The following is a 25790-nucleotide window of genomic DNA, read 5'->3' on the forward strand; positions in this document are numbered from 1 at the left end:
TAAACATATTTAAAAATGAAAATTCCCATAAAACTCCCATTAAAACATAAAACAACTGTACCATATTTCACAGCTGCGGTCAACAACAAATACAACAAACTTATGACAAACCGACTTCACAACTTCCCTCAAACAAAGAGCATTGAAAGGCTGACTTCCATGCAGAGGCACTGCCACTTGTTTTGAGGTTGATACGTCTATGAAGAAAGAAATGTATAAAACGGAGAGAGCTTTCACTCCTTTACCAGTCTGTAGATATGATGCTGGGCGCCGTGCTCGCTGTTTGACACTTCAAACACGCAAGCCATACATAGCAACGTCTCCTGGGTGTCCCTATTTGACACCACCTGCAACAGAAAACGTACAGCTTTCTCTAGTGGAGCAGAGCTAAGAATCTTTCTTCAAAAGAAACAGAAAAATCATCAAGAGAACCAAGAGCTGAGATATTTGTGAGCGTGGTTATTCTGTGGGAACTCCCGCTCCCTTCCCAAATGCAACAGCATGCATGTCGTATCACACTTTCTGAAAATTATCTAAAGGGCAGATCAGAAACTATATTAAAATTATTCTTTATCAGGCTAAGAAAATTGTTGTATTATCCAATTTCTTCTAAAACATTCCAGATATTCAATTGGAAGTTTTGCTCTGCAGTTTTAAAATTGTTTGAAATGGGATTTTTCTGATTCTATTACAGGTACCATGTCCAGATCAAGTCATTTTTTTTATATATTGAAATTAAAGTCCTGGCTCCACAGAAAGCTATTTGGTCACCTTTTGTGCAACCAGTTTCTAAAAGTCACATTTTGTGGTTAACAATTAACCTCTGCACATTATTAGGTCAATCTAAGAAATATAGTTTTTCCCATGAGGAACACTTTATTGGCTGTTCTTGTTTTTAATGTAACCTCTTTTGAAAGCTGTGTATGAAGGTGAATGTTTTTGTACTCTTTTTTTTTTTTTTAATTAACCAGAACTTCACTAAAATATGCTAAGTGCATTGTGCTGAAGATATTTAAAATGAGGCTGTAACTGAATCAAGTCTCTGGAACCTCTGAGTTTGAAGCTCAACAATCAACAAGTTTTGACTTTGAATTATGTTCAAAGACAAAAAACCTTTGCATCATCAAGTCCATCAGGAGTTAATAATGACGGTGGAAATTTCTTCTTACAATCGACAGGAAAGCAAGATTTATGTTTGCATTTATGTGCAGACTTTTTTTTAGGGAATTGTCTATAACATCTGATTAGCCAATGAACAGTCTGTTTAAGTTAGAATTTCATTTTCATTAAATTGCATATACTATTTATTTTATTTCTCACTCTAGGGTTACATATTTTGCAATTTGAAATCTAATTACGCCCTGCTTAAAATAGTGCAAAATTGAATAATAATTTAAATGCATGCAGTTTCTTGCCCAGTTGCAAGAGTTTGATCAGGAAATCTCCAACAGGGGTGGAACAATTCACCCTGTTAGGCCATGATAACTCAGACTGAGCCATATCTCTACTGATATATTTCACTTCAAGACCTCTGTAAATTTTAGATGTTTAACTCACTGTGGCAAGGGGAACAACTGCATATAAACACAAAATAAGAAAATTCATTGAGCTCTCAGAAACTGAGTAAACACATTTAAGAGGGTAAAAGAGTTAAAAAAAAGTAATGTAATAAGAGTTAAAAATAATGTAAACAATTGAAAAGGGCACCAGGGAGGGGTTAAAAAAATGGTAATTCATAACTTAAAGACCCAAGAAGAATACTTGTTTCCTGTCGAGAAGTGCTACAGCAGAATTTTCTCTTACATGGAAAAAAATACTGGATTTTGCCCTTAGGTGGCACTGTGCTGTTTCACTACGGACGTCATCAGCACACCATAAAAATGAGTTGGCATGTATTATCAACTCATTGATGAGATTATTGGAATGAGCAGTAAAATATCCGCTTACAGACTTCCTCTTCTTTATCTGCTTACTGTTATCTCATAACTTGCTCCGTTTTTGCCTATTTAATTTTTAATTCTTTTAAATATATTTCGTATTTTATACACCTTTCTTTATCGTTTTGTTTGACACTGCATCAAATAGTTTCAATATAAACCTGTTAGTTGTTTTAGGCCGTCACTTTGGCCAAGACTCACAAGAAGAACCATAAACTAGGACACTTGTCCTCACAGCTAATGAGACAAAAAAAAAAAGGATTTGGTTTATGGGTTAACACTAAGTTTTCTTTGTAGGTCATTTGATTGATTTGCTAAAATCTGTATTTGTCACTGATTCTTAGGGACCAAAGTGCTCTCATGAAAATACGTTGGGCTGGAATGATGCCATGTTTTCTTGGCAAAAGTAATATCTTTAAAATTAACTTAAACTAAAAAGTTACTGAGCCTGAGGAGTGAGAGGAAGTTCTTGAATAACAAAGTCCATTCAATTTGTTGAAGCTAGAAGCTGTTAAACACTTTCGGAGTCAGTAATCTTTGGCCATGGTGGCAACCTGGCGTTTAGAAAAAAGTAAAATATATCCTCTCTTGCATTTATTGTCTAGATGGGAGGCAGGTTAATTATTATTTTACCACTGCTTCTAATACCCCATGGGGTCCTGCTTTTAGCAAAACTCATAAAATCCTTCATAAAAAGAGACCCTGGTTATTGTTTTCCATACGCTCGCACACAAATATCGATCTGCGCCTGTCTTTTAATATTTTTTTTTTCTTTTGCCTTAATTATTTCTTTGTGGTTAATGACACTTAAGACCCCTGATAGCAGGAGTTCCTGCCCTCTCTTATCCTCCCTTTCCCTTTCAGATAATGAGACTCCTGGGACGGAGTTTCATCCTCTGTGGAATGAGAGGAATGTCAGAGCGGCAAAAATGACAACTGGAACCACCGACAGCACATCCTGACAGAGAAAAGAGGGAGAATGAGTCCGGGGGAGGGTCGAGGAGATGCTTACCAATAAGATGGTGAAGTTTTCCAGGACACTGTTCATCATGTATTTCTCTGGGAGATGTTTTAGCTTGTGGATGAAGTTGATCATGTATTCACACATCGGAGACCTGCTTATCCGGTACACAAAGCGTCCATTCTCAAACCGTGCATATTCAGTCTGTGGGAAGGAAAAGAGTATTCAAATCTGGAACATATATAATGTAACTAAATATAATGAAAAACAAAAAAACATAAAATAAATCCACTGCAACAATAATTCAATTTGAGCCATTTTTGATCTAAGCGGCAGAAAAAGAAAAAAGTTCATACCTCTACTTTCTCAACAACCTGCTTTCCAAAGGAGCAAACCTTTGTCGAACATGTTATGGTCATGTTCTCTGAACTTTCATATTGGCTGGTCACCCCATAAAATGATCCAGTATCATCTTGAATGTTACAGTTTAGATCGGCCTGGATGGAAAAGAAAAAAGACAGAATGATCATCTTTTTTAAGGTTCAAACAGGTGAATATGTCTTGTCTTTACAGCCAACAAATGACCAGTAGAAAACCTAAACTTGCCCATATGTAGTTAGAACAACGAGATTTGTTTCAATGTGAGACTAAAATATTAACTTTTACACATTTTTAACAGGAGCGTCAATAAATGTGGAGGGTTGTGTGTTTGTTACACGTCTGCAGGGGTTTGTTTTTCTATCAGCATCTCACACATTGTATGCAACATTATGTACATTAAATATTATTTACATATGCTTCGGCTTTGACATAATACATCACAATGTTAATTTATGGAAAATCTGGCAAAAACGCTATCTATAAACATACGCACATAGCAGATATTGATCGCAGATCTCTTGGGATTATTAATATGCATTGAATTCAAGTTTTCAGCATGTAAGTGCATCCGACCCGAGGAAGGCACCACCTAACAAGAACTAAATGAAGTTACATTAGGCGACTGATTTCTCAGGACGAATGGGACGGCTCCTGGAGGGCAGCCTTTCTGTGCCCCAAACATCCTGTTCATTATGGGCACAAAGAGAGGAGACATTCTCCCAACAACATTCTCCTCCTTCATTAAGCAAAGCAGCTACACGTTCATTATTTCGCAGATTCTGTCGTTCATTTGAAATTCAGATTCGCCGGTCACTTCAAAAGGAATTCAAGGGGACTTAGTCCAAATGCATACGGGGGCTACTTTGTTGGCCGCCGCTTGTTAGCATTTTGCATCAGGGAGGAAATACATACAATGTTTAAACAGCCATTAGGAGTGCAACCAGGTCACTCCATTGTTAGGAGATATTACGCTGAATTAGCGAGAGCTTTGATCAAAAGGCTCTCCTGCTATGCAAGTCCAAATATAGCACAGTGCATTCTGCAAACATTAAGGGAACAATCTTCTCTGTGCAGCCTGATTACTCCAAATCACCAAATACAAACTTGAACAAAGTGATACAGAACAGGATCTTTTTTTTTCTTTTTTTTTTTTTTTTTTTTTTACATTAGCAATAATTACGTGTATGATTCTAAATTGCATTTAATAACTTTAGAAATGTGGATTGTATTTTCACACTTACCCAAAATTTGATGAGGAAAAAGGAGTTCTGAGGACCTTTTCCATACAGCTCCTTCAGTCCTCCTTTCTTTTCAGGAAATTTATCGTAAATCTGACGAATGTCCACCGCCTCAAGCAAAGCATCACTGTAGGAATGATTTGTCTGTCCGATGTGTACGAACAGGTGCTTGTTGTACTAAAAGACCAAAGGAGTCGTATTTTATTCATTAAAAAAAGTGCAATTGATGGCATTAAAAATATATTCTTTGATATTATAAAGACTAGTTAAATATATCAGATCAGCCACAGACAACCTAAATAAATACAAAATAAAGTTTCCAAATGGGAAATTCTGTTTCAAAACCAGCCTTGCCCATAAGTGAAAAGTAATTTCTCTACAAACCTAGTAAATGTTTGAGGCATTCTTGGCAACATTAGGTGCTGTTGAGCATTCATAATAACTTGCAACCAGATTTTTAAATGCTTGTGGAGAAATGGTGGTCCCTCTTTCCTGAATGTTTTTCAGCATAAACATTATTTCATGCTTTGTCCCCCCAAGTTTAAAACTTCCTAGCTGTCAAGAGGACACTGTGTCCTTAAGGACCCATTGACAAACGTTTTGAGGGTGATAGTGAAAGAGTCAGATCAATGTCTACAACATGCAGCTTTCCTGAGAAATGAAACGTTTTAGATCCTTCAGCTTTATGCAAAATAAATGACTGTAAGCAAACATGAGACACAAGCCAGGTAACGATTGGTGAATCCAAGTTCTGCATAAATTTGATCTGGGTTTAAAGAAGATGCTTTAAGAAAGCGGACTGATCTAAAATCATTATGTGCTGCTGCAAAGCAGACTTTACCCCGCTCAGCCTGTTTTGGCCTCCACATAGCTGAATGCTTGTCTGGGAAAATATTTTCTCTTCATTCACAGAGAGAAGCTAGTTGCTGGCTGACACAAGGTGGGAATGAAAACTAGAAGTCAAGTCTTTAGGTACACAACTCTCCTCACCGAGTCTTGGTCTCTCTGTTGCTCTAAGAAGGCGGAGAACTCCACGAGCCGGAGTTTGGATGTGCCGATGGAGCGGCCCTGCCACGCTGGAGCTGTGGGAGCTGGAGCAGTGGCAGATTCATAACCTGAAAAATACAGAAGGGTGGCCAGAGTTTCATCTCCTCTCTGAAATGTTTCACAGTAAACACTAAACACGTTCAGGATTAAAGAATCGCTGTCCTCTTTCAGTGAAAAGGCAAATTAATTTAAGAGTTACAGCTTACAAGTGTAAGTTTGAAAACCAATAGACGGAAATGGTTCTTTGTGTTATCTCATGTCTGAACCAAAGGAGGATAATGGAGTAAGCAAGTGTCCTGAACACTCTGATCAATCTAAAAGAGGAAGCTACACATTCACTTAAATTAAAGGTTTTATTTGTACAAATATAAAATAATGAAATTATGCTACTGTGACCAAATATGTATGGATTTTTTTTTTTTTTTTTGGCTTTTCACACATATTTACAGAAGGTTAAAAGTAAGTGTGAAGGCCACTTCACTCCTGAAGTCACAGACAATATTTATTAAACATCAGTGTGGATAAAAACGATGGACCACATTATTCAGTTGAGTGAAGCTGAAACCTGCAGTGTACAGATGGTTTCGTTGCTTGCACAAGATATTAAAACATTTCTGAATTCAAAGCTATAATCAGTTTATATTTATTTTCATTTAAACATAAAAAAAAAAGATTCAGGAAGTAGCTGTGCCCATCAGAACTAAACAGTCTTATGGACTGAAAATACAACATAAAAAAAACTTAGCACAACATAATTTACTAAATTAGGTTCGAGTAAAGATAAGTTAATCTTTATTCTATATGTTCACAGTTTAAAAATGACAGATATGACCGTTATTTACAGACTTGATTCTTACTTGAAATGGCTGTTGTGACCGCTGGCTGGATTGGATATGGTTGCTGGGTAAAAGGCTTAATACTGAAAAGGGAAAGCACAGGTTTCAGTGAAAAGAGCTCTATGGAGGCATGAAACGTATAACAACAGATTAAATGTTTCTGACACTTATTGATGAGACTTACTCTTGTGAGGATCCCGGCTGCCCAGCTGATATCATACCCTGCCATAACTGGAGAATGAAGAAACATAAATCATCAAAGTAAGCCCAACTGTGGGCATCTGATACATGCAACATCAAAAAGGGTCCTAATCTTCACTGATTACAGCTATCTTGACTAGCACTCCTTCCCATCATGTGTTTATCAGATTGGAACAGTGGTGTGTAATGTGATTTGGCCAGGGTGTTGATGGAGCTGGCCCCGCTCCTGCTCTGGGTGAAGTGGGACAGGATGGATCAATAACAGGGTACCGGTGAAGTTCTTACCCCTGCTCCTGGAAAGGCGGGCCGAGGGATGCCTGGCAGGCCAAGTTTGTTGTGAATCGCCGTGGCGGAGACGATCTGAGCCGAGGACATGGAGGCCATGCTCTGGAGGGCTTTGTCCTTCACGGCTTGGTCCTTTAAGGGCAGTCACAAAAGGCTTAGCACTCGCACAGGAGAGAGTTGGGGAGCTTTGGAGCACATGTTGGTGAGGTAGCAAGAAACAGAGTCTAAACTGCACATTGAAAGCACCAGCGACCTCTTTCACAGCAGTACACAGAAAGCACATTGAAAAAAGCACCATCAGCATTGCCATGCTAAGGAAAGACTTGAGTTTTTTTTTTTTTTTTTTAAAGGTATGCGCTAAACAATAACTTTGAAATTCCAAGATATGACAGCAGGGAGTGGTATGCAGTGGAATTAAACTTTACTTGATGACTAATCTCCAATGAAAATATTTTTAAAATGCTCATTCAGAAACACTCATCTCAAGGTTGCATTTGTCTGCATGTCAAAATACATCACATAAAAACATCTGAAAGAATTTCTGAAGTAAACTTGAAGGTCGTCAACTCCGCTTCGGTAAGATTAATAAAGACCAGGGCGGTGGGGGGCTCAGGTGTTAGAGCACAGCACCTTGTGCAGAGGCTACAGTCCTCAACATGGTCAGGACTTTTGCTGCATGTCTTCCCCTTCTCTCTTCGCCCTATTTCTTGTCAATTTATCATTAAAATATATACTATTTTAAAAAATGCACGGTAAATAAACAGCACAGTTCTTTTGTTACACTGACCTACTAAAGTGTAAATGTGCAGCGCCGCTGTTGTGTTTCACTGTGGAACTACATCATTTAAATGAACAGCGCCGCCCTTCAGTTTGGCCAAAGAATTGCATCTTTAAATTTCCGCTGCTCTACTGTTTATTTGAATTCCTGGACATAAATTAGACTTATTTTTAGTTTTTCTGGTTATCCTGAGTTTTGGATGTGGCATTTTGTTTTTATTTTTTAAAGAATAATAATTATAATTGAGGTTCGTTTATATTAACTTCTCGGTAAATTGTTGCCACTTCTTTCTTAGATTTTTTTTAATATTGTTTATTTCCTTTTAACTCTTCTTCCAGTTTGACCTCAGCCACATGAAATAATTCTAGATTTTGCTAGAAAAAAATCTATAGGAAAAAAGAGATTATTAAAGAGTAATCAAGTTTGGAAATAATTAAGGTAGGCTAAATGCTTAATTAATGTAAACATTATACCAAGTTAATATTCAATTAAACTGTACAATATGCATAGATATAAATGCTGCAACAGCGTGTGCATGTTGGAACAGTGGAAAGCCCATGCAGACGTATTGGTGGCAGAAGCTTCATGTAGGCATGCTGGCAGTGGATGTCAGTGTAGCGGAGTGATGGCACAAAGAGGCACCAATAAACACACAAAAAAAAAAACAGTGCACAAACTATTGTGTCACTATGACTGCAGCACAAATGCAAAATTAGCAGCAACACACAAAGCAGCATTTAAATAAAGCAGAAACTGCAACCCAGAAATGAAAATAAATACTCACCATGCTCGTAACCTAAATGCAAAGAACAAGGTTTCATTGTAAGCTTATCAAAAATAATGCAGATAATTAAAATTTCAGATACACATAAAACAAAAAAAAAATACTTAAAATGTAATTAATAATTCAATGAAATGTGAAACCTTGACTACAGAACAAGTGTGCAAGTATGCACGCAAGTGTCAGGAACACTCAGGAACAAAAGGGTAATGAAATTTGTATTTACAAATTAGCCTTAGCCTTTGTGGTTAAAGTCTTGCTCTATAATTTCCTGATCAGTAGTCATCACTCAAGACAAAACATAATGACTGTAATTTTACTGAAATGCAACAGAAAAGAGCAGAGGCAGCAGGTTTTGATGCTGCCTAAATGAAGGGTACACTTGGATTTCTCTTTGCTGCTGAACACTAATTTGCTTTAAATGAAAAAAGACAGGGATTCATACAAAAGCTGTCTGTTTTTCTTCATGCAGCCGCCTGTGCCCCTGAAAGGGCAGCCACTGATGTGGCTAGTGGCTCCTTCTCCACACACATAGATTAATGAGGGGTCATTAATTCGTGCTGAATACAAGGAGAGGAGCAAAGTGTGAAAGTCAAAATGTATAGTCCCAGGAAAAAGGTGGAAATGGCACACGGGTAAAGTGCCCTTTGATATAAAAAATACCTTAAATACCCGTCGGTATTATTCAAGATTACTTATTTCACAATGCGCTTCTCCCACTTTATTCTGCCTTTCTGAAAAGCCTTTCTTCGTGACTTTAACAGATTTCACCATTTCTGAAATAACTGAAGCGAACGCTCCGAAATGACGACATCTGAACTGAGAGGAAGGAAAGAGGCTGACAGCCATGGCATTGTGAGAACCTAGAGTTATCAACAGATTGGGGACAAAAAGGACAAGAACAAATAAAAAGGGCATTTCAGAAAGAGGCAGCTTCACAGCCATTCTCCGTTCTAAATGTGCGCCAATGAGACTCCCGGCAGCCAAGAAAAGTTGGGTTACTCTTTTGAAGGAAGTGGAGGAATAAGGTCTTCTTCATTTCCTTACTAAACACATACACTTCCTCCCGTTCTGTGCCCCAGCTTTTTTTAATGAAGTCCGCTTGGGAAGAAAGGCACACAGGCAGTTTTCTGCACAGAGTCAGCGCTCAGCCACTCACCAACAGCCAGTGCCAGCATGCTTCACAACATGTTCACTAAACACAGATAGATTAAAAATTAAAGCCCTGGACTGTTCCACAATTATATTAAAACCCAAACCAATTAAGAAACTTGAACATATCCTTATCTTTTTTAACCATTAGGAATTTCACTTAAGTGAAAAAACTGTCTCACTCCAAGAGACTTTGGTGATCAGTAGGACGCATTTAATTTTTTAATATGAAGCTTAAATTTATTCAGGGTTTTGCTTTTTCATAAAACACCAATAAAGTCAATATCATTCTGTGGTGCTTTGTGTCAAATTTTGTAGTTTTAAACTGAGAAGTGGGAGGTTTTTTTTTTTTCCAACTTCAGTCAGCTTGATGCAGATTCTTGGTTTCAGTTAAATAAGCTTAAAGATTTAATATGTCAATATACCTAAATCATCAAAAGAAAACTCTTAAGTTTAACATTACCACAATATCTCTATTAAAAAAAATCAATATTCTTGGGAACTTCTTGCATTGCATTAAATATTATAATATATTTGAAAATACTTGATTATTAATGCTGCAGAAAATATTTTAGGAGAAAATTTGGTAGTTAGTAAGAAACTACAACTAATCTGTTTTACTGCCAAAACAGTAAATGTAGACAGATGCGTTTTTATTCAACCATGTTGTTGAGATGGTGTATTATTTTCCTCTAGCTGGATTGTTTATCAGGCTTCACTATTATCAAGAACCCAGAGAAGAATGAAAGTAATACTGTTTATTCAAGTATTTGTTTACTTATCACAGGTCATATTATCATCTTTAAATTCACTTAGCACATGTCTTTTACAACTGGTGTGCAGTCAAAACCAGTTATTAAATGGTAGTCATTTGAAGTTGATTTATCCTTGTAAATTCTCAGAGTTATTTGCTTTGGTAGCTAACCTCCTTAAATTTAGCTTAAATGGAGTGATGGGTGGCACTCTTCTAAAAACAAATCTCGACTGCCTGTAGTTTCCGAAAGCAAAGCGACTGTAATAGCTGCCCTTTTTTAATGAAAAAAAAATATTTGAAACTTCCAAATATCCGTTTATTTGGTTAATATATATACAAATAATTTCATTATTGCTTGACAGATTTTAAATTGATGTGCAGGTGCTGTTGAAGCAATGGCCCATAAAGAGAAACAAACAGAAAAAACCCACAGGGCGGACAGTGAAAGCATGACCAGGTGAGAAGACAAGCAAGAAACGGAAGGGACGTTAGAAAAGGCTGAACAGGTAACAGTCAGCAGAGGGTCAGGGATTACAGGGAACCAGAGGACCATGCATTCACTCTGTCACCACAGGAACAGGAAGTTTAAGATGCACAGCAACCAACAAGCCCAAAAGCAGAAAAGCGCATACCTTTAGCTTGGAATGAAACTCACGAGATTTTCTTCTGGCAAGAACCTGAATGTGACTAGACACCTGCGGGGCAGGGGAGGGGAGGAAAACAAAGGAAGAGCCTGTAACCATGGCAATGAAAAGCCCCCTGCAACTGGGCAAAGCCAGACGTACCTTAATGGCAGCTTGGATTTCTCGAACTTTCTTTCTTGCTAAGACCTGTATGTGACTAGACACCTCCATTGGAAAACAAGAGAAAAAGTACAATAAAAAAACAAGAAAGACCCCAAAAAAGGTTCAGAGTGGATCACAGATTCTTTATTTGTTTAAAAACACTTGAAGGAGCATAAGTGAAGCCTTCTGAAAGCACACACCAAGCTAACAACCAATAAAGGCGATGTACAGTGTGTTGTCGTGACTTAAGTGAGCTGATTAGGGAAGATGCAGGCTCCTTTTGCACACATTAAGAGCTCGCAGATGTGATCCACTGTGTGCTGAATGAAAATTGGCTGGTCTAGTATCTTGCTGGTGCAGAGCAAGGCCTTTTCTGCAGCCAAGTTTACCTTAGTCGCTCGCACAATTCAAAACGATCCTGTACTTAGAAATGAGGCAGTGTAGAAGCACTTTAATTAAAAGTAATGTGCATTAATAGGAGGTTTGAGTGGTGGGCTGCGTAGACTCCAATCACACAAATCACAGTTAAGTTGAATAGTGTAACAGAAGTAAAGGGATTCAATGGAAAAGTATCAGCAGTTGCTGCCTTTTTAACCTGGTAGTTCAAAAATATGCATGCAATTTACACAAATATCAAGACAGACCTACCTTAGTTTGACATCTGAACAATGGCTATAGCAATTATCTGATTATTAAGCATCAGAAACCATGCATGTTTTGGTTTGAGCTTATTTACAGAACAAAATTAAATGAGGTAAAATAATCAGATAGTTGTTGCAGCTTCAGCTTGTTTTTCCACAAATATTCCCATTAAAGTCATGGATAAAATTACAGACAAAAACTACATAAAATCTACATGTGCATCTAATTTATTTATTGCACTGTGCTATGAATGAGTAAATAAACCATTATGCATGTGATGGGACTGTTTACAATATCAATTTGCACAACCAACAGGAAAAGAAGCGTTTCTTGTTGTAGCTGTGTGTAAACAACAACCCCCGAGTCTAATTCTGTGTCCCAGAGCAGCAAACCATGCAGCCTTTCCGGTCCAGACTGATCAATACACACTCAGGGATTGAGTGTCACTGCAGACACCACCTTGTTTATTATAGTCATTCACTAAGGTGGTCCTCGAGGGATTTCTATTTCTAAAAGGAAATATCATTGAGATTTGATAATTTCCTGAAATATCACTAAGGAAATCCCATGATGTCTCACTTTGATCCAAAAATCATACACATCTTATGGATTCCTTAAGCAATATCCTTATAGGTCAAGAAAACAACATTTCACATCAATGAATTGTCTTATTTATAATCACCTACTAATTATGCTAATTACTTACAATAGTTACCTAAATTATATTGATCAAAAGTTAGTAAAAAGATCAAAAGTGTCTCTAAGACAGAAAAGACTGCATGGATCTCCTTATTTAGAAAGTTCATTAGGGAGTGCAGAACATTGAAAAAACTATTTACAATGCACTTTACACAAAACACAACTCAAAAATTAAGGACTTTTGTTCTTTTATTAATACCTTTTCAAACACTATTAGTGAATACAATTTTTAATTATGTACATAATTTTTTATTTTTTTTCTAATTTTAACTGTCTTAATTTAATGTTTTAATTGTTATGTCCTATCATCATGAAGCACTGTGTGATGTTTGTCTTGAAAGATTAGAGTTATTTTGGAAAACCACAGTTCAGTTGAAGCTCCGAGTCAAAATGTCCCACACTGTAGTGTGGAAAAGTCTCAAACACACCGGACTAAGCTTGCACAAATATTATTATTATATTTTTTTACGATCGGTACTTCTCTGTTTGTCAAACAATAAGACACGTTGTCCGCTGAGTATCTAGTGCTGTTTCATGTGATAAAATGCATCCCACTTGAAAATAAAAGCGAGAGCGAAGTGGTACTAATTTGCTTGTGTGAGTGCAGATGTATGTGGATCCAGTAAATAAAACTAAATGCTTCAATAGTTGTGGGAACAGAATGTATCATCTACAGATAAAAAAAATAAGCAGAAACAATTCAGTTAAACTGTTTTCTTCTGCAATAAAAACATTTTGTAATATCTATGCCAGTTGTTATCAATGTTGTTTTTTCACTAAGAGGATCTGAATCCTCACCCGAGGTCATTTTGGAGGTACTTTCTGGGTACTAGCAGTACCCAGCCCAAAATTCTTCTACACCTCGGCAAATTTTGGCTTAAGGTAGCCTTTAAATTTCACCAACAGGTTTTCTAACTGAATATTAATGTTTTGCCTTCTCAAAGTCCCCACTTAAGATAGTGTATACCATCCATCAAAAAGGCAGGTTTTTAAAAAAATGGAAAAATCAGAATAGAAGAATTTTGTTATTAAGTAAATGTTGCCTCTTTGGTTGAGGTAAAAATAATTACTAAAAGAATAAAAATAGCAGTGCAGAGGGAAATCCCTTGATTTTGCTTGTCTATGTAATTTACTGCAATTAGCTTTTATTTAGAATTGGTGTATTTTCCACTGAAGTTTTTTACTCTAACAGCCCTGTTAGAGTAAAAAAGAGAAAAAAAATCTTCTGATATGTAATTGTTATCTGCGAGTTCTGATAATAGGTTCTAAAAATCCTGATCAATGCACTCCAATGGAGCCCATAAGTTGGCTGACTAAACTTTGTTGTTTAGCTTTCTTGTTTGCTCCAAGAAAAGCAAACAATACCTCTTTGACAGGAGCTTCTTGTCACTTGTCTTACCTGCTTGCGAGTTCTTGTCTTTCCAGTCCGAAGCTTGATGTATCTGGCTATCAGCTCGTTTCGACCTGAAACAACAGGAGCGTGATAAACAGATTTGAATAACTAAGAGGAAAAAGATAGAAATGCAAAGTTTGGAATGGGCAAATTTTCCTATCACACTGATAAGAGATTGGTAAATCAGGTGACTGATCTTATCACTTTCATTCTATAAATGCATCTAGAGTCTTTACTGTGATGCATTTTTTGTTAAATCTATTAAACGTTAAATATAAATGTGAGATATGTGCTTTTTATGCATAGATAGGCATAATCAATGAATTGTTTATTTTTCTTGTTGGATTTATGATTCCTCTATCAAGAACTCCAAAGCACGTTTCTCCTTCTATGTTTTGCATCCTTTGGAAAAAAAAGGTAACCAACAATTTTACATCTGTCAGCTCAAAAATGATTCAATAGTGAAAGAAAATTAACATTGAACGGAAGATACTTGATGGCTGCATCTGTATAAAATATATCTCTGCCCAACAAAAGCTTGATTGGAATATGTTTGAATATGGGACAAAAAAAATCCAAATGAGTTGTTATAAAAACATAAATTTAAGATAATTGAAGTGTGTTACTCCTAATGGAGCTAATATTCAGAATAAGATACAACTGTGTTTTCTGCAGTGTTTAATACTGTTTATGTTGTTTGTGTTCAAATTTTGGTTTCTCAGCAATGACAAAAATAACAATAGATATTTTATATGACTCTACATTCTGCATTTTTCTTGTTTGGATGAAAAGTATGGAAAAAGTAAGGCCCAAAAATTCCATTTCATTCCAGCTGACTTAATGTAGCTGTTGAATATAAAACTATTTATTTTACCAAGGAAGGTGTACTAAAATAATTCACAAGTAAGCATAAGGTATATACATACCTTATGCTTACTTCCAAAGCATAAGGTATGTACATTTTAACAAATCAGATCCAGTTTTGCTGTGACAACACTGTGCTCCATTAGCATGGGAAGAAAAAAAAAGCTCAGTGGTAGCAGAGCCTTTAAAATTAATCTAATTCCACCTCAGGCTCTTCAAAGCCCAACATTTTGAAAGGAAACAGACCTAGCTTTTCATGCTATTACAGAAAATAATGGCAACTGAATATATTGGGTTTAAAACAGTGCAGCCCTGACTCAATTATAATTAAAGCATAGCTTTGTAGAAATTTCCAATTAACAACCACCCAAAACATTCTTCTGCCCTCAGCTCCGCTCTAATTGCTGTAGCAATGCACTGACCCTGCTTAGCCCTTTCATATGGTAATAACACACTGCCAACCAAAACTATTACACAAATTATCGATAGGGAGGCACTCTAATTATGTGTCCAGCTGTAGCCAGTCTGCGCCATGGCACTGCAGTACTCCTCCATTAAATTTGCCAAACCCAGTCAGGATGAAGCTTTTTTTTTTTTTTCCTCCAGCTATACTTCATTATCAATTAAAAGGTCTTGCTGTGGCTCCGACAAGTGAATCACACTTGTATTAATATGTATTAATAAAGCATATCTTAGGAAATTGGAGGGAAAAGATTTTTTCATCAAAGTCAACACATTACAAAACAAAAAAGAACATGAGAGGAAATCTCACAATTGCATGTAGGAGGGAGAGAAGACATCCGATATTCTCTGGAGGACATCTTTGTTCACATCATGGAAACGCACAATGACGTTGAGACCTTCTCTTGAGAGGAAGTCACTTAAGAGCTCTAATTTGAAAGAGTCATTTCTTCCATGCATTCTGTGACATACAGTCTTAGGACTCCAGAGGCATCTTGGGATGTAATCTAAGCTAATCATTTGATTGCCTGAAGAATAAAATGTCAGAAAACCTAAACACAAAAATGTTTAGGGCCACAGCATTATTTAAAGTCTTAGGACCTCTCTCGCTTTGGGTGTGAGAGGTCCTAGATGAATCTTCAATTTGTCCCCACCTGGTATACTCCTTTATTTACAAACCTAAAGATAACAGGTACATTGATTTTGATTTTGATTTTTATCTCATGGTTCTCACTTCTGGCATGAGAGTTTATGATATGGCCAAGTCAATAAAATAGGCTTGTGGATTAATGAACTATCAGTGAAGTTTTGCTTTGTGTGGGGCTAAAAACCTAAAACGAAAAAAGAATGCCAACAGGAACCAGGTTCATGGACGCTCTCATCTTTTCAAGATCTTAGGACAGGCAGCCTGAATCATAACGACTATCAGTATCTGCAAAGCAGTAGAGACGGCGGCAAACAAAACATAAAGGTCCGCCACAACGTCTACTAAGTTTCACATCCCAAAAATTAATAAAACTATCTTCATTAGAGCTGACACGTGCACATTTGTTAAGGTTTTGCATTAAAAGAATCAGCTTGTGTGTATGGGTGACACCTAAGACGTGTATAGAAGAGCAATGTCAAAAGTCACGAGTCAGAAGTTGAAACTTTAACTTTATTTCTCACCATCTTGGTCAGTTTTGATTCACTTTAGTGAATTTTTATATTGAGAATAGAAAAACAAAAAAGCAAAGTCAAACTCTTGAAAATGTATTTTCTAAAGCCAGTGTACATCTTCAGAGTATTAAATTAAGGAGTAGTCTGTTTCCATCTACTCTCCAATTTAAACAGTAGAAGGTTGGGATTCTACTTCTAGCTGTAGTTGGTTGGTCAACCCTGACATTATTTTCAAGCTGCATTTATCCAAGGCCAGTCCGAACCTCGTCACATGACCTTACACATTAAAAACACAACATCTGGGGATTTGCACTTTCTGCAAAGTTTACTTGATGAAGCAGACATCAGAATCATTTTCAGTAATTCATACACAGAAGACACGCAACATGACAATACAGGCATTCATGCAAAGTCCTGATTCCAACATCAAAGCACACAAATGGGCAGCTGAAAGCTTGCCTACTGCTGAATAATTCATTCTTTTCACCAGGCTGGAGAAAAAAGCCCAGTGGGTCCAAGCAAGCCTGAATGTTTTCCCCTCTTCAGTGCAAAACAATAGCAGTTGGGGGGGAAAATGGTAGTATACACATTAAACATACAACAAATACATTCCCCCCCATCTGATAGTTACAAAATATACACCTACTAAGAGATGACAAATGAAAACCTGTTATGTATTTGAGTGTGTGTGTGTGTGTGTGTGTCTATATATATATATATATATATATATATATATATATATATATATATTATTTTAAATAAATCAGTGGAGCAAACTTAAAAATAAAAATAAGCTTTAAACTCAAGTCTTCTGCTGTTAACATAAAATATATTAAGATACATCGACTCAAAAGCCACTGAAAGTAATTGTATAACAGAAAATAATCTGCAAGAACCTATTTATCAAGTTATGGAAAGTTATTCAGAATTTCCATTTCACTTATCAAGAGCTGTAAGGTTTTTGAATGAAAAATGCATTACTGATGATTCTGGGGAAAAACACATTGTGACAGATGTATAGATGTTTTCCAGTTAACCCTGATCAAAACTGTAGCTGTATCATACAAATATTCATAAATAAGAACAAAGTGTTAAAAAAAATAGCCAAGAATATAATCTTAATTTAGTGTTTTCTGGTTTTGCAGCTGTATAATAAATAAAGTTGTGTAAAACAAAATAGATAGCATCCTGTGATCGTATGTGGACATTTAGAAATTTTAAATGTTTTAACAATAAAAACTGAAATTAAAAAAAAAAAAAAAAAAAAAAAAAAAACTAACAAGACACCTTTAAAAATTGTCAAGTGTATTAAAAATGCAAATTCCGGTAAGGAAACTCACATGTATGTCCACTTAACATGGCCAAAATTAAACATTGTTCACATCAGGTGCATTTGATCAGAACATCATTACTCAGCATTCAGGCATTTCATCTGGTGTGCAGTGACTGCTGGAGTGAGTAAAAACCACGACAAGAACTGAAGCCTCAGAAGGAAGATTGTGGCATCTTATGAGTGTGCGGAGGGATTCTCAACCCCAAAGAATTTTAAATCAGCCATTCCACGGCCTACTAAAAATAGTCCACAAGTGGAGGACATATCACAGAATCCATCATTAATTCTATCATGTTTCAGAGGATGTTAGAGAAAAATACAGGACTGTGTAGAAAATAAAAATAACTGAAGCACAACTGAACGCTGCAACAAAACAATTACACTAAACATACCAGTTAGTCCACCAAAGAAGAAACCAAAGAGTCCTAGGCAAAGCCAAAACCAAGATCTCAATCTGGTTGAGATGTGGTAAGGTGACTTGAAGATGGGCTGTGCCCGAATGAAACATCTCCTCAAAGATCTCATGGCTGAAAGTGAGGAATGAGACAAGATAGCTCAGTCCGATACTCAGTATCTATTTAAACGATAGGGGGTAACACTGGCAATCACGGGGTAGGGAATAAAGGTCCAAGTCAAGTTCTCCAGAGCTTCAATACATTCTGCAACTTTTACATCCCTGCACCTACACACCTGGATCAAATGGCTGAATATCAGCATGCCAGAGTCCTGGTAACAAGCCACTCAGTGGATTCGGGTGTGTTGGAGAAATGATTCATCTAAAAGTTGCAGGACATTAGATATTTAGGACAGGACATGGGCAACCCGTGTGGGATGTGATATGTTTATCATCTTTTCTTTTCGAAACATAATTATGGTTAGTTATTTTTTCTAAAAGGTGAATTGTAATCACAAACATCTTTAAATCAAAAACTGAATATTATTTTTTTTACAACTCTGCATAATTGATTGAAAAGATTTTTTTTAAATACTTAAATATAGAAACTATATAAAAGTGTGGTTATTCTTGTGTAGACTTTTAAACAAAGTCATCTCTTTGTTTAAAATGTTTCTTGTTACAATTTAAGTCCACAGCAAAGTCCAGGAATCAAAAGTTGTTCAGAACAGAGAACATTTACTGTTTATAGGATTTTCCTGTCAGTCAAAGCAATGGAAAAAAGATTAAATATTTATTGTGGTTCTCCTGGAAAGATCTGTTCTGTGGAGCAGGAATCCTCCAGCCTAGTCTGAGTGAACTTCCTCCATGAATCTTACTCTAGAGCAGGGGTGGCCAAGTCCAGTCCTCGAGAGCCACCATCCTGCAAGTTTTAGAAGTATCCTTACTCCAACAGACCGGGATCAGCTCTACAGAGGCCTGATAACGAGCCATTCATTTGATTCAGGTGTGTTGAAGCAGGGATGCATCTGAAACTTGCAGGATGGTGGCTCTCGAGGACTGGACTTGGCCACCCCTGCTCTAGAGGATCCATTACATATGAATGGTGCTCCTGCAGTAATTCCACAAAGGGATGGTAGCTCAACTTTCTCAAAAGAGTCCCCTAGATTTTTTTTTTTTTTTACTCTCCCAGGCATTCAATGTATTCCTCAACATGAAAAAGGCTCCATCTCTTGGGAATACCAAACCACCCAATTACCTTACAATGGTCTTGTAAAATACAATGTTTACTTATCAGGTATTTTTTCAGTTATAATTACATGGCTAATAAAATAAGACATTTCATGCAATTTTTTTGTTTAAATTCTGATAAAAATCATATGAAACAAACCCCCAAACCAAAGATTCCCCAGACCGAGACCCTGCCTCTTAGTCTGAACACACTTGAAGAAGTATTGTCTATATTGAACATACAATGGTAAGAAATAATGCACCACGTTGCAACTAAATAAAAGAATACAGTTTTTCAGTGTATCTTTTAAATCTTTGTTGGGTTTATGTCACATAAATCATAATTTTTCCGGCTCAAATAAATAACACTATAGTGAAATCAGAAACAAAAAGACAAGCATTGCATTGGTAATCAAAGAAATGTAAAAATGGCAAAAACAGTCTCCAGTGTTTCATTGCCAACTGCTGTAAAAAAAAAAAAAGTTAAAGAAAAAATAAATACTATTATCTTCTGTCTCTAAAGATGTGTTGTTGTGTGAAGTGTACACAAAATGCATTTTGTAGCCTTAGTCTGACTGTTTTCAAGCACAAGTTAGTTCAAATGTTAAGATCCACTGCTGTCTCTACAGAACAATTTATTTTTATGACTCGCTCCATGAGCTTATTGAGGTTCAGAGCTGCATGTACAACAGAGCCATTCAAGAAATGGTGATTTTTCTCTTAAACAGTCACAAGGTATTAAAGTGAAAAAACCTTGGCTTTCTGAGCTTCCCAACAGTGTCAAAGCTCTTAAAAACCTATAGACCATTAGCCTTTTACTCCCTTCACCTCTTCACACAATGCAACACCAGCAAATATTTTTTCAGGTAAAGAGACCCTTTAAATTGGGGCCTTTGATTGATGTAATTGAGAATTTACATTTTTCTATGTTTCCACACTTGTTTTTTGAAATGATTACATTAGATTATTTTCTGTTATAACACATTTTTTATTTTTCATAACAAAATATATTTTTTTATTACTATTATGTTTAAATACTTTTGAAATCCAGACTAATTAAATTACAATTTCTGAAATTTCATCAAACAGCATTGTACGCATCTTTTTGCTTTTAGAAATTAGTGTGAATCAGTTGAAAAACAAAAAGTAAGACTTAGTAGTTCATTCTTATTTCTAAAAAAATGCTCTGCATATTAATCAAAAGAGGATTAATATTCATTATTAATATTCATTATTTGAATCAACTTCAAATAATGTCCCCGCATTAATAATTTGTTGTTGTTTTTTTTTTTTACTTAAATTTAATTTCCTATTTGAATTTTTATGGAAGCTTACTAAACTAGGTTAGCTTTGCTAAATCTCTTTTTTTTTTTCATTTTTTACCATAATGGCCTACATATTTATTCAGTCTAAAAGCCGTTAAATATCCTGCACGACCTAAATACCCGATCAAATTTAAATGAAATATATCGAGTCAAAAACTGACTTAGTTTAGTCTTTTGAACAGGTTAATGCTCTGGTCCCTTTTTCCCCCTTTTCCTCCTTTTAAAAGCATCCATTTCCTGTAACAGCCTTTTATTTCCCTCTAATGCAGGCACAACCACAGTCACATCTGGCCCAGCTCTCTGCCATGAGACAGAACCGGGCCTGGCCCAGAATCATCCGGCAGATCGCCTGCATACATGTGGCTTCAAATTGACTCTGTGTATTGGGAGTCTGATCGAATGGAGCAGAGAGGGACAGCGCAAGCACATATAAAGATTTTATTAAGCTGTAATTGACTTAGAAAGGCATTCCAAAACCATATTTGTTTTTTATGTTAATTATAGGTTTTAGTAGTTCTAAGTTTTAAAGTAAAATAAAAGTAACAAAATTATCAACTGCTCGATGAAGCCATTTTTTCCCCCTAATCAATTACCTGATAAATTTTTTTCTTTGTCTGTCGGAAACACTCAGCAACATAAAAGTGGTACTTCAGCTTATGAATGCTTTGCAACTCACTCTATTTCACTTAAACCTAAACATTGAAAAATTAATGAACAAACATTAAAAAGGTTCACGAGAAAGCTAAAAACAATGAATAGCTCTCCCACAGTTACAAAACATATGTTAATACGTGCTGTGCATAAAGGAAAACAGCTCCATCTGCATTTAGAAAGCAATCTAGTAGATCAATAAAGGCTTCTTTGTGAAATAACTTTTTTTGCCAAAGTACAAAAGACATTGTGTTCTTAGTGTTGGTGAGCGGTCCAAGTTTGGAAGTCAGACACCGCAAACAGACTTTCTCCAAACCCCTCAAATAAAGACAAGTAATTTTAAGAACGAGAAGGAGGACATAAATAATTTACTTTCCCAACAAACAAAAACTGTGAGTGGGTAGAGTGGATAATGAACTTTTTTTTTGAAAACTGGGAAACAAATGACATCTTGTAAATCCTTTTAATGACCGTATTTTCCGCACTATAAGGCGCACCAAAAACCTTCAATTTCCTCAAAAGCCGACAGTGCGCCTTATAATACGGTGTGCCTTATATATATGGACCAATATTGAGCCACAACAGGTCTAGCAACTACAGTAAGCAGCCGCCAACTTCATTTTCGCCCATAGAAGAAGAAGCGCGGTGCATGCTGGGATAGTTGTCAGAACGCTGGTTTGTTAATAAAGTTTGACTGACCTATCTAAATACCGACCATCTAGAATCAGGTCGTCTGCAGGTCATTTAGCACCACCTTCTCCATGAACATGCTGTGCGCGAACGGAGAAGGGTGATCATCGTCCGGCCACGCCCCGGCCCAGTCGCGGAAGGCTCTCCTCGCCGACCGGAGTCGGACTGTTTTGTTGACATTCTCTTTAGTACAGCTCCATCTAGTGGATGCATAACCAGCCTCTACTTTAGCGTCTATTCTATGCACCTTATAATGCGGTGCGCCTTATATATGAAAAAAGTTTTAAAATAGGCCATTCATTGAAGGTGCGCCTTATAATCCGGTGCGCCTTATAGTGCTGAAAATACGGTACCTGTTACAAACTAGTTTTCACAATGAAAGTATACTGAGGGCTTAAAAAGTTGCAGATTTTAATCAGGCTAAATTTTCACAATACACTATTCCTCCGGGTTGAAATTGTCCTCATTAAAAGTATTTCAGTGACCAAAACGACACACCACTCCACTCCTCCATCTGTTGGCTGTGCACTACCAGTCAGCCCCCTGAGAGAAGACTGCTACTTTCCATAAGAAAAACAAATCCAGCTACTTGGAAAAAACTGTTTGGTTGTACGAAACACAGAAGGTAATGTTGTGTAAACTCAAACATTTCTGTCATTAAATTAACGCCATTTTAAAACTACAGTTGTTTAGCTGCAGCTGCTCTGCCCGTTAAGCAGCGGGATGCAGCCTGACAAATTATTCTGTTTGCATCAGCTGGTATCTGTATTATTTGTAAACACTAATTTTAGTTGGGTTTTTTTTTACTCATTTAAAGAGCGCTATAGTGTAATTAGTTTGCTTAATTCTGCCTATCAAAAATAATATTGACTGAATTTTATAAATATTATAATAAATGTTATTTTAGCAGCAATAGGAAAAATCTTCTTTTCATATAAGGTTAGTTTATAAGAATTTGATACTAGCCCATCCTCTGCTTTTAGTTCTCTCAATTTCTCTTTTTTTTTTTCTTTTAAGATAATGATTATACATTAAAAAAAAATACATTGTGTGTGATGTTGGTTTAGGTTATTTATAGAAATACACAGATGTCATGACTTGACTTGTTCCAAACTGACTACACAGAGAAGCAGATCAGAGTGATTTTTCTTACCAACTCAAGTTCAGCAAAGCAAATATCAGTGACTCACTGACAGCCGACTGTTACCTTTGTGTATAAGAACGTCAACATCCGGCTCTAGTCTTTAGTGAGAAACAATACCACTGACATTTACCTTATTTTCTGATTAATCAATCAACCATAGCTGTACTGTTAAACAGCTGTTTCTTGGCGGTAATGATGGGAATATTACAACTCAGGGGACGTGTACATTTTGAGCTCAGAGCTTTCAGAGTCAATACAGCTGCCTTTTTCTATTCAGAGGGGTCCTGAATAAAGTTGAAACCCAGCCTTTTCGGTCCCTGAAGTATGCTGTGCAGTGTCAGAGATCAATAATTGGATTCTAGGTGACGGCACACTAGGAAAAGCACAATGTGGGCTTGCAAAAGACGGGGTTTATCTGATTTGCAAAAACAAACATAGATGATTTGAGGGTTCATTTTTATGCCTTTGTCTATATGTGTGCGTAGGTGTGAAAGCAGTTGACTGTCTCAGTGCCCCAGCTCTCTTGTCATCCATGATAGATGACTCGGTGGTCTCAGACAAACATTAGCATCATAAAAGACCAAGCCAACAATACGAAGGCATTCGCTCCAGGTTTTGGGAACAGGAAAAGGGGGAAGCAAGCCATTTACTTGAAATATCACTAGGAAACCAAAGCTGCTGGCCAGGCACAGAAGAACCACTCACTTCAGGCTTCAAAAGAAAACCTGACAGTCCTCTTTATAAGGGAAAATCCACATGCTATCCATTCACAGCATTATGTTGGACATGTCTTGAAGGTCAAAGGCAAAATTGTTAGCTTACTGATGACTATTCACACAAAAACAAATCGCATGCATCTCTTTTTCCCCCCCACTCTAAAGTCAAATATTTTAGATCTCCGCTCATCATAAGATCCACCAGCGACCTCAAATGAGTGCTTTAACATCCTGCATTGTTGAGCTCTCATGCTCACAAGTGTTAGCACATGAGAAAGACTTCAAGGCCGATTGCTGCATGTGTGACGCCACGATGACAACAAAGGCCGGCTTTATTCTCTGCCACACAACATAAATCCCTCCTCTGTACAACACTCTCAAACTAGTGAAAACCATCTCAATGCCTGCGGGGAAAGCACAAAGCTTTAAGCGTCATCCTCTCCTAATGTGGCGTGTGTGTTTTTGGTTCAGTCTTTACTTATACACACATAATAACTGAGAAGGATACAAAACACAACAATGTTTGTATAGTACTTTGGCTTTAGATTGTAACAATTTTACACTGGGAGGTGATTATTATAGCGGTCCTATAGCATGCTGTAATTTGTAAGTAGCAGTTTTCAAACTCTGAGGGACTCTTGTTTTCTGGTTTCGCACACATGTGGCAGCTCCTGCTCTTCTGTTGAAAATTGATCCATTTGGGGCAGAAAGCAGAAACAAGAAGTCAAAGACTTAAGACTGTTTCATTTGCTTCAAGGAAATGATTTCTGAACTGAAAACAGACTGAGGCAAAACTGTTTTCGCCCTTCGTGCAAATTTATTCTGTATTCTTCATAATATTTTTCATTCACCAAAGCAATCCTGAGAATCCCTGTTGTTTAAGTTGATGGTTTGATTTACAGAATCAGCTAATGCTTTTTGGTTCAATGAATAAAAAAGGATAAAGTATAACATATTTTCCAATATTATTTTGAGTTTAGCCATCTATATTAGTTTCTATTTTTTTTTTTTTTACTCCCAGAATGTTATGAAAGTTTAAGGATTATGGCTTTCTGATTAACCTCTAGGGTGGATGATAGCCAACCACAAGAAGAGGATCAATTTAATTTGGATGGCTTTGGGTGATCCCAGAGGTGGTCAGAACTAATGTAGATCATGAGATGAAAACATGATCTAAATGTGGCCAGAGTTGTTGCAGAGAAAAGGGCAAAAACTGGCTATTATAAAATCTGAAGTTAAGTCAGACTGATTAAATTAATACAAAAATGGGGTTACACAACGATAGGAAAATGTGATGCAGCAATATTTTTGCACAACATTGTGATGATGCTCTTGGTTTCTGTTTATTTTTGCAAACAAAATTGTCTCGCCAGTTTTAGGAAACTTTCCCTTTCAACTAATTAAATTATATTTCAAGTGTCAACATCAAGGATAGTAACACTTCATCTGCATATTAGTGGCATTGAGAACTTAAATGCATGACCTTTAATGATGATACATTACCAAATAATGCATCGGAGGATCCTTCTGTTGTGGCGATTCTGCATCGACAGTGTTGACTTATTGTTCACTTGTATGTAAAATCAGAATTTAAAGGCATTGTTTTGTTGAATTGTTTTTTATAAGGTTAAATTCTCATCATTCTGAGCCATGATCTATCTCTTCACGAGGAATTTAGTTTTCCGTCATTTATGTAAAATTCTCATTAATCCAAAGTCAGTTTTGTCGCATTTTGCTAACACTGACACTCGTTTTTCACTGACCTAAACAGAAAACATTTTTTGTTACATTTTCCAAATGTATGCTCTTAATTTTTGCTCCCTGGGTACGTATGCATCATTCAGTTTGAGCATTCAGCTTCCGCACACAAATGTTTCATTTGATATACGCCTGAGTATCAGCCAGGATTACAAAATACAGTCACAGAAATTAAGTTCTCGATATAACGCAGTG

General features: G+C 36.5%; 1 protein-coding gene across 6 annotated transcripts in view; it reads right to left on the bottom strand.

The window, feature by feature from the left end:
• Window positions 1-227: 227 nt before the first annotated feature.
• Window positions 228-25790, bottom strand: part of tead1b (TEA domain family member 1b) — a 47058-nt gene continuing 21495 nt past the window's right edge. The window contains exons 4-15 of one of the 6 annotated variants that reach the window (XM_015033243.1): window positions 13877-13941; window positions 11137-11199; window positions 10984-11046; window positions 8449-8460; window positions 6887-7018; window positions 6585-6631; window positions 6422-6483; window positions 5508-5632; window positions 4521-4694; window positions 3255-3395; window positions 2950-3102; window positions 228-347 (exon numbers count right to left, since the gene is read on the bottom strand). In XM_015033243.1, the coding sequence (XP_014888729.1) occupies window positions 234-347; window positions 2950-3102; window positions 3255-3395; window positions 4521-4694; window positions 5508-5632; window positions 6422-6483; window positions 6585-6631; window positions 6887-7018; window positions 8449-8460; window positions 10984-11046; window positions 11137-11199; window positions 13877-13941 (1151 nt within the window). In that variant the 3' untranslated portion in view covers window positions 228-233. Of the gene's footprint in view, window positions 348-2949; window positions 3103-3254; window positions 3396-4520; window positions 4695-5507; window positions 5633-6421; window positions 6484-6584; window positions 6632-6886; window positions 7019-7677; window positions 7796-8448; window positions 8461-10983; window positions 11047-11136; window positions 11200-13876; window positions 13942-25790 lie in introns of those variants that run through there. The other 5 variants (XM_015033245.1, XM_015033247.1, XM_015033244.1 and 2 more) reach the window with 5 other exon arrangements.

Source organism: Poecilia latipinna, unplaced genomic scaffold, assembly GCF_001443285.1.
Source record: "Poecilia latipinna isolate Pla-1442-1.1 unplaced genomic scaffold, P_latipinna-1.0 Scaffold262, whole genome shotgun sequence".
Classification (NCBI taxonomy): domain Eukaryota; kingdom Metazoa; phylum Chordata; class Actinopteri; order Cyprinodontiformes; family Poeciliidae; genus Poecilia; species Poecilia latipinna.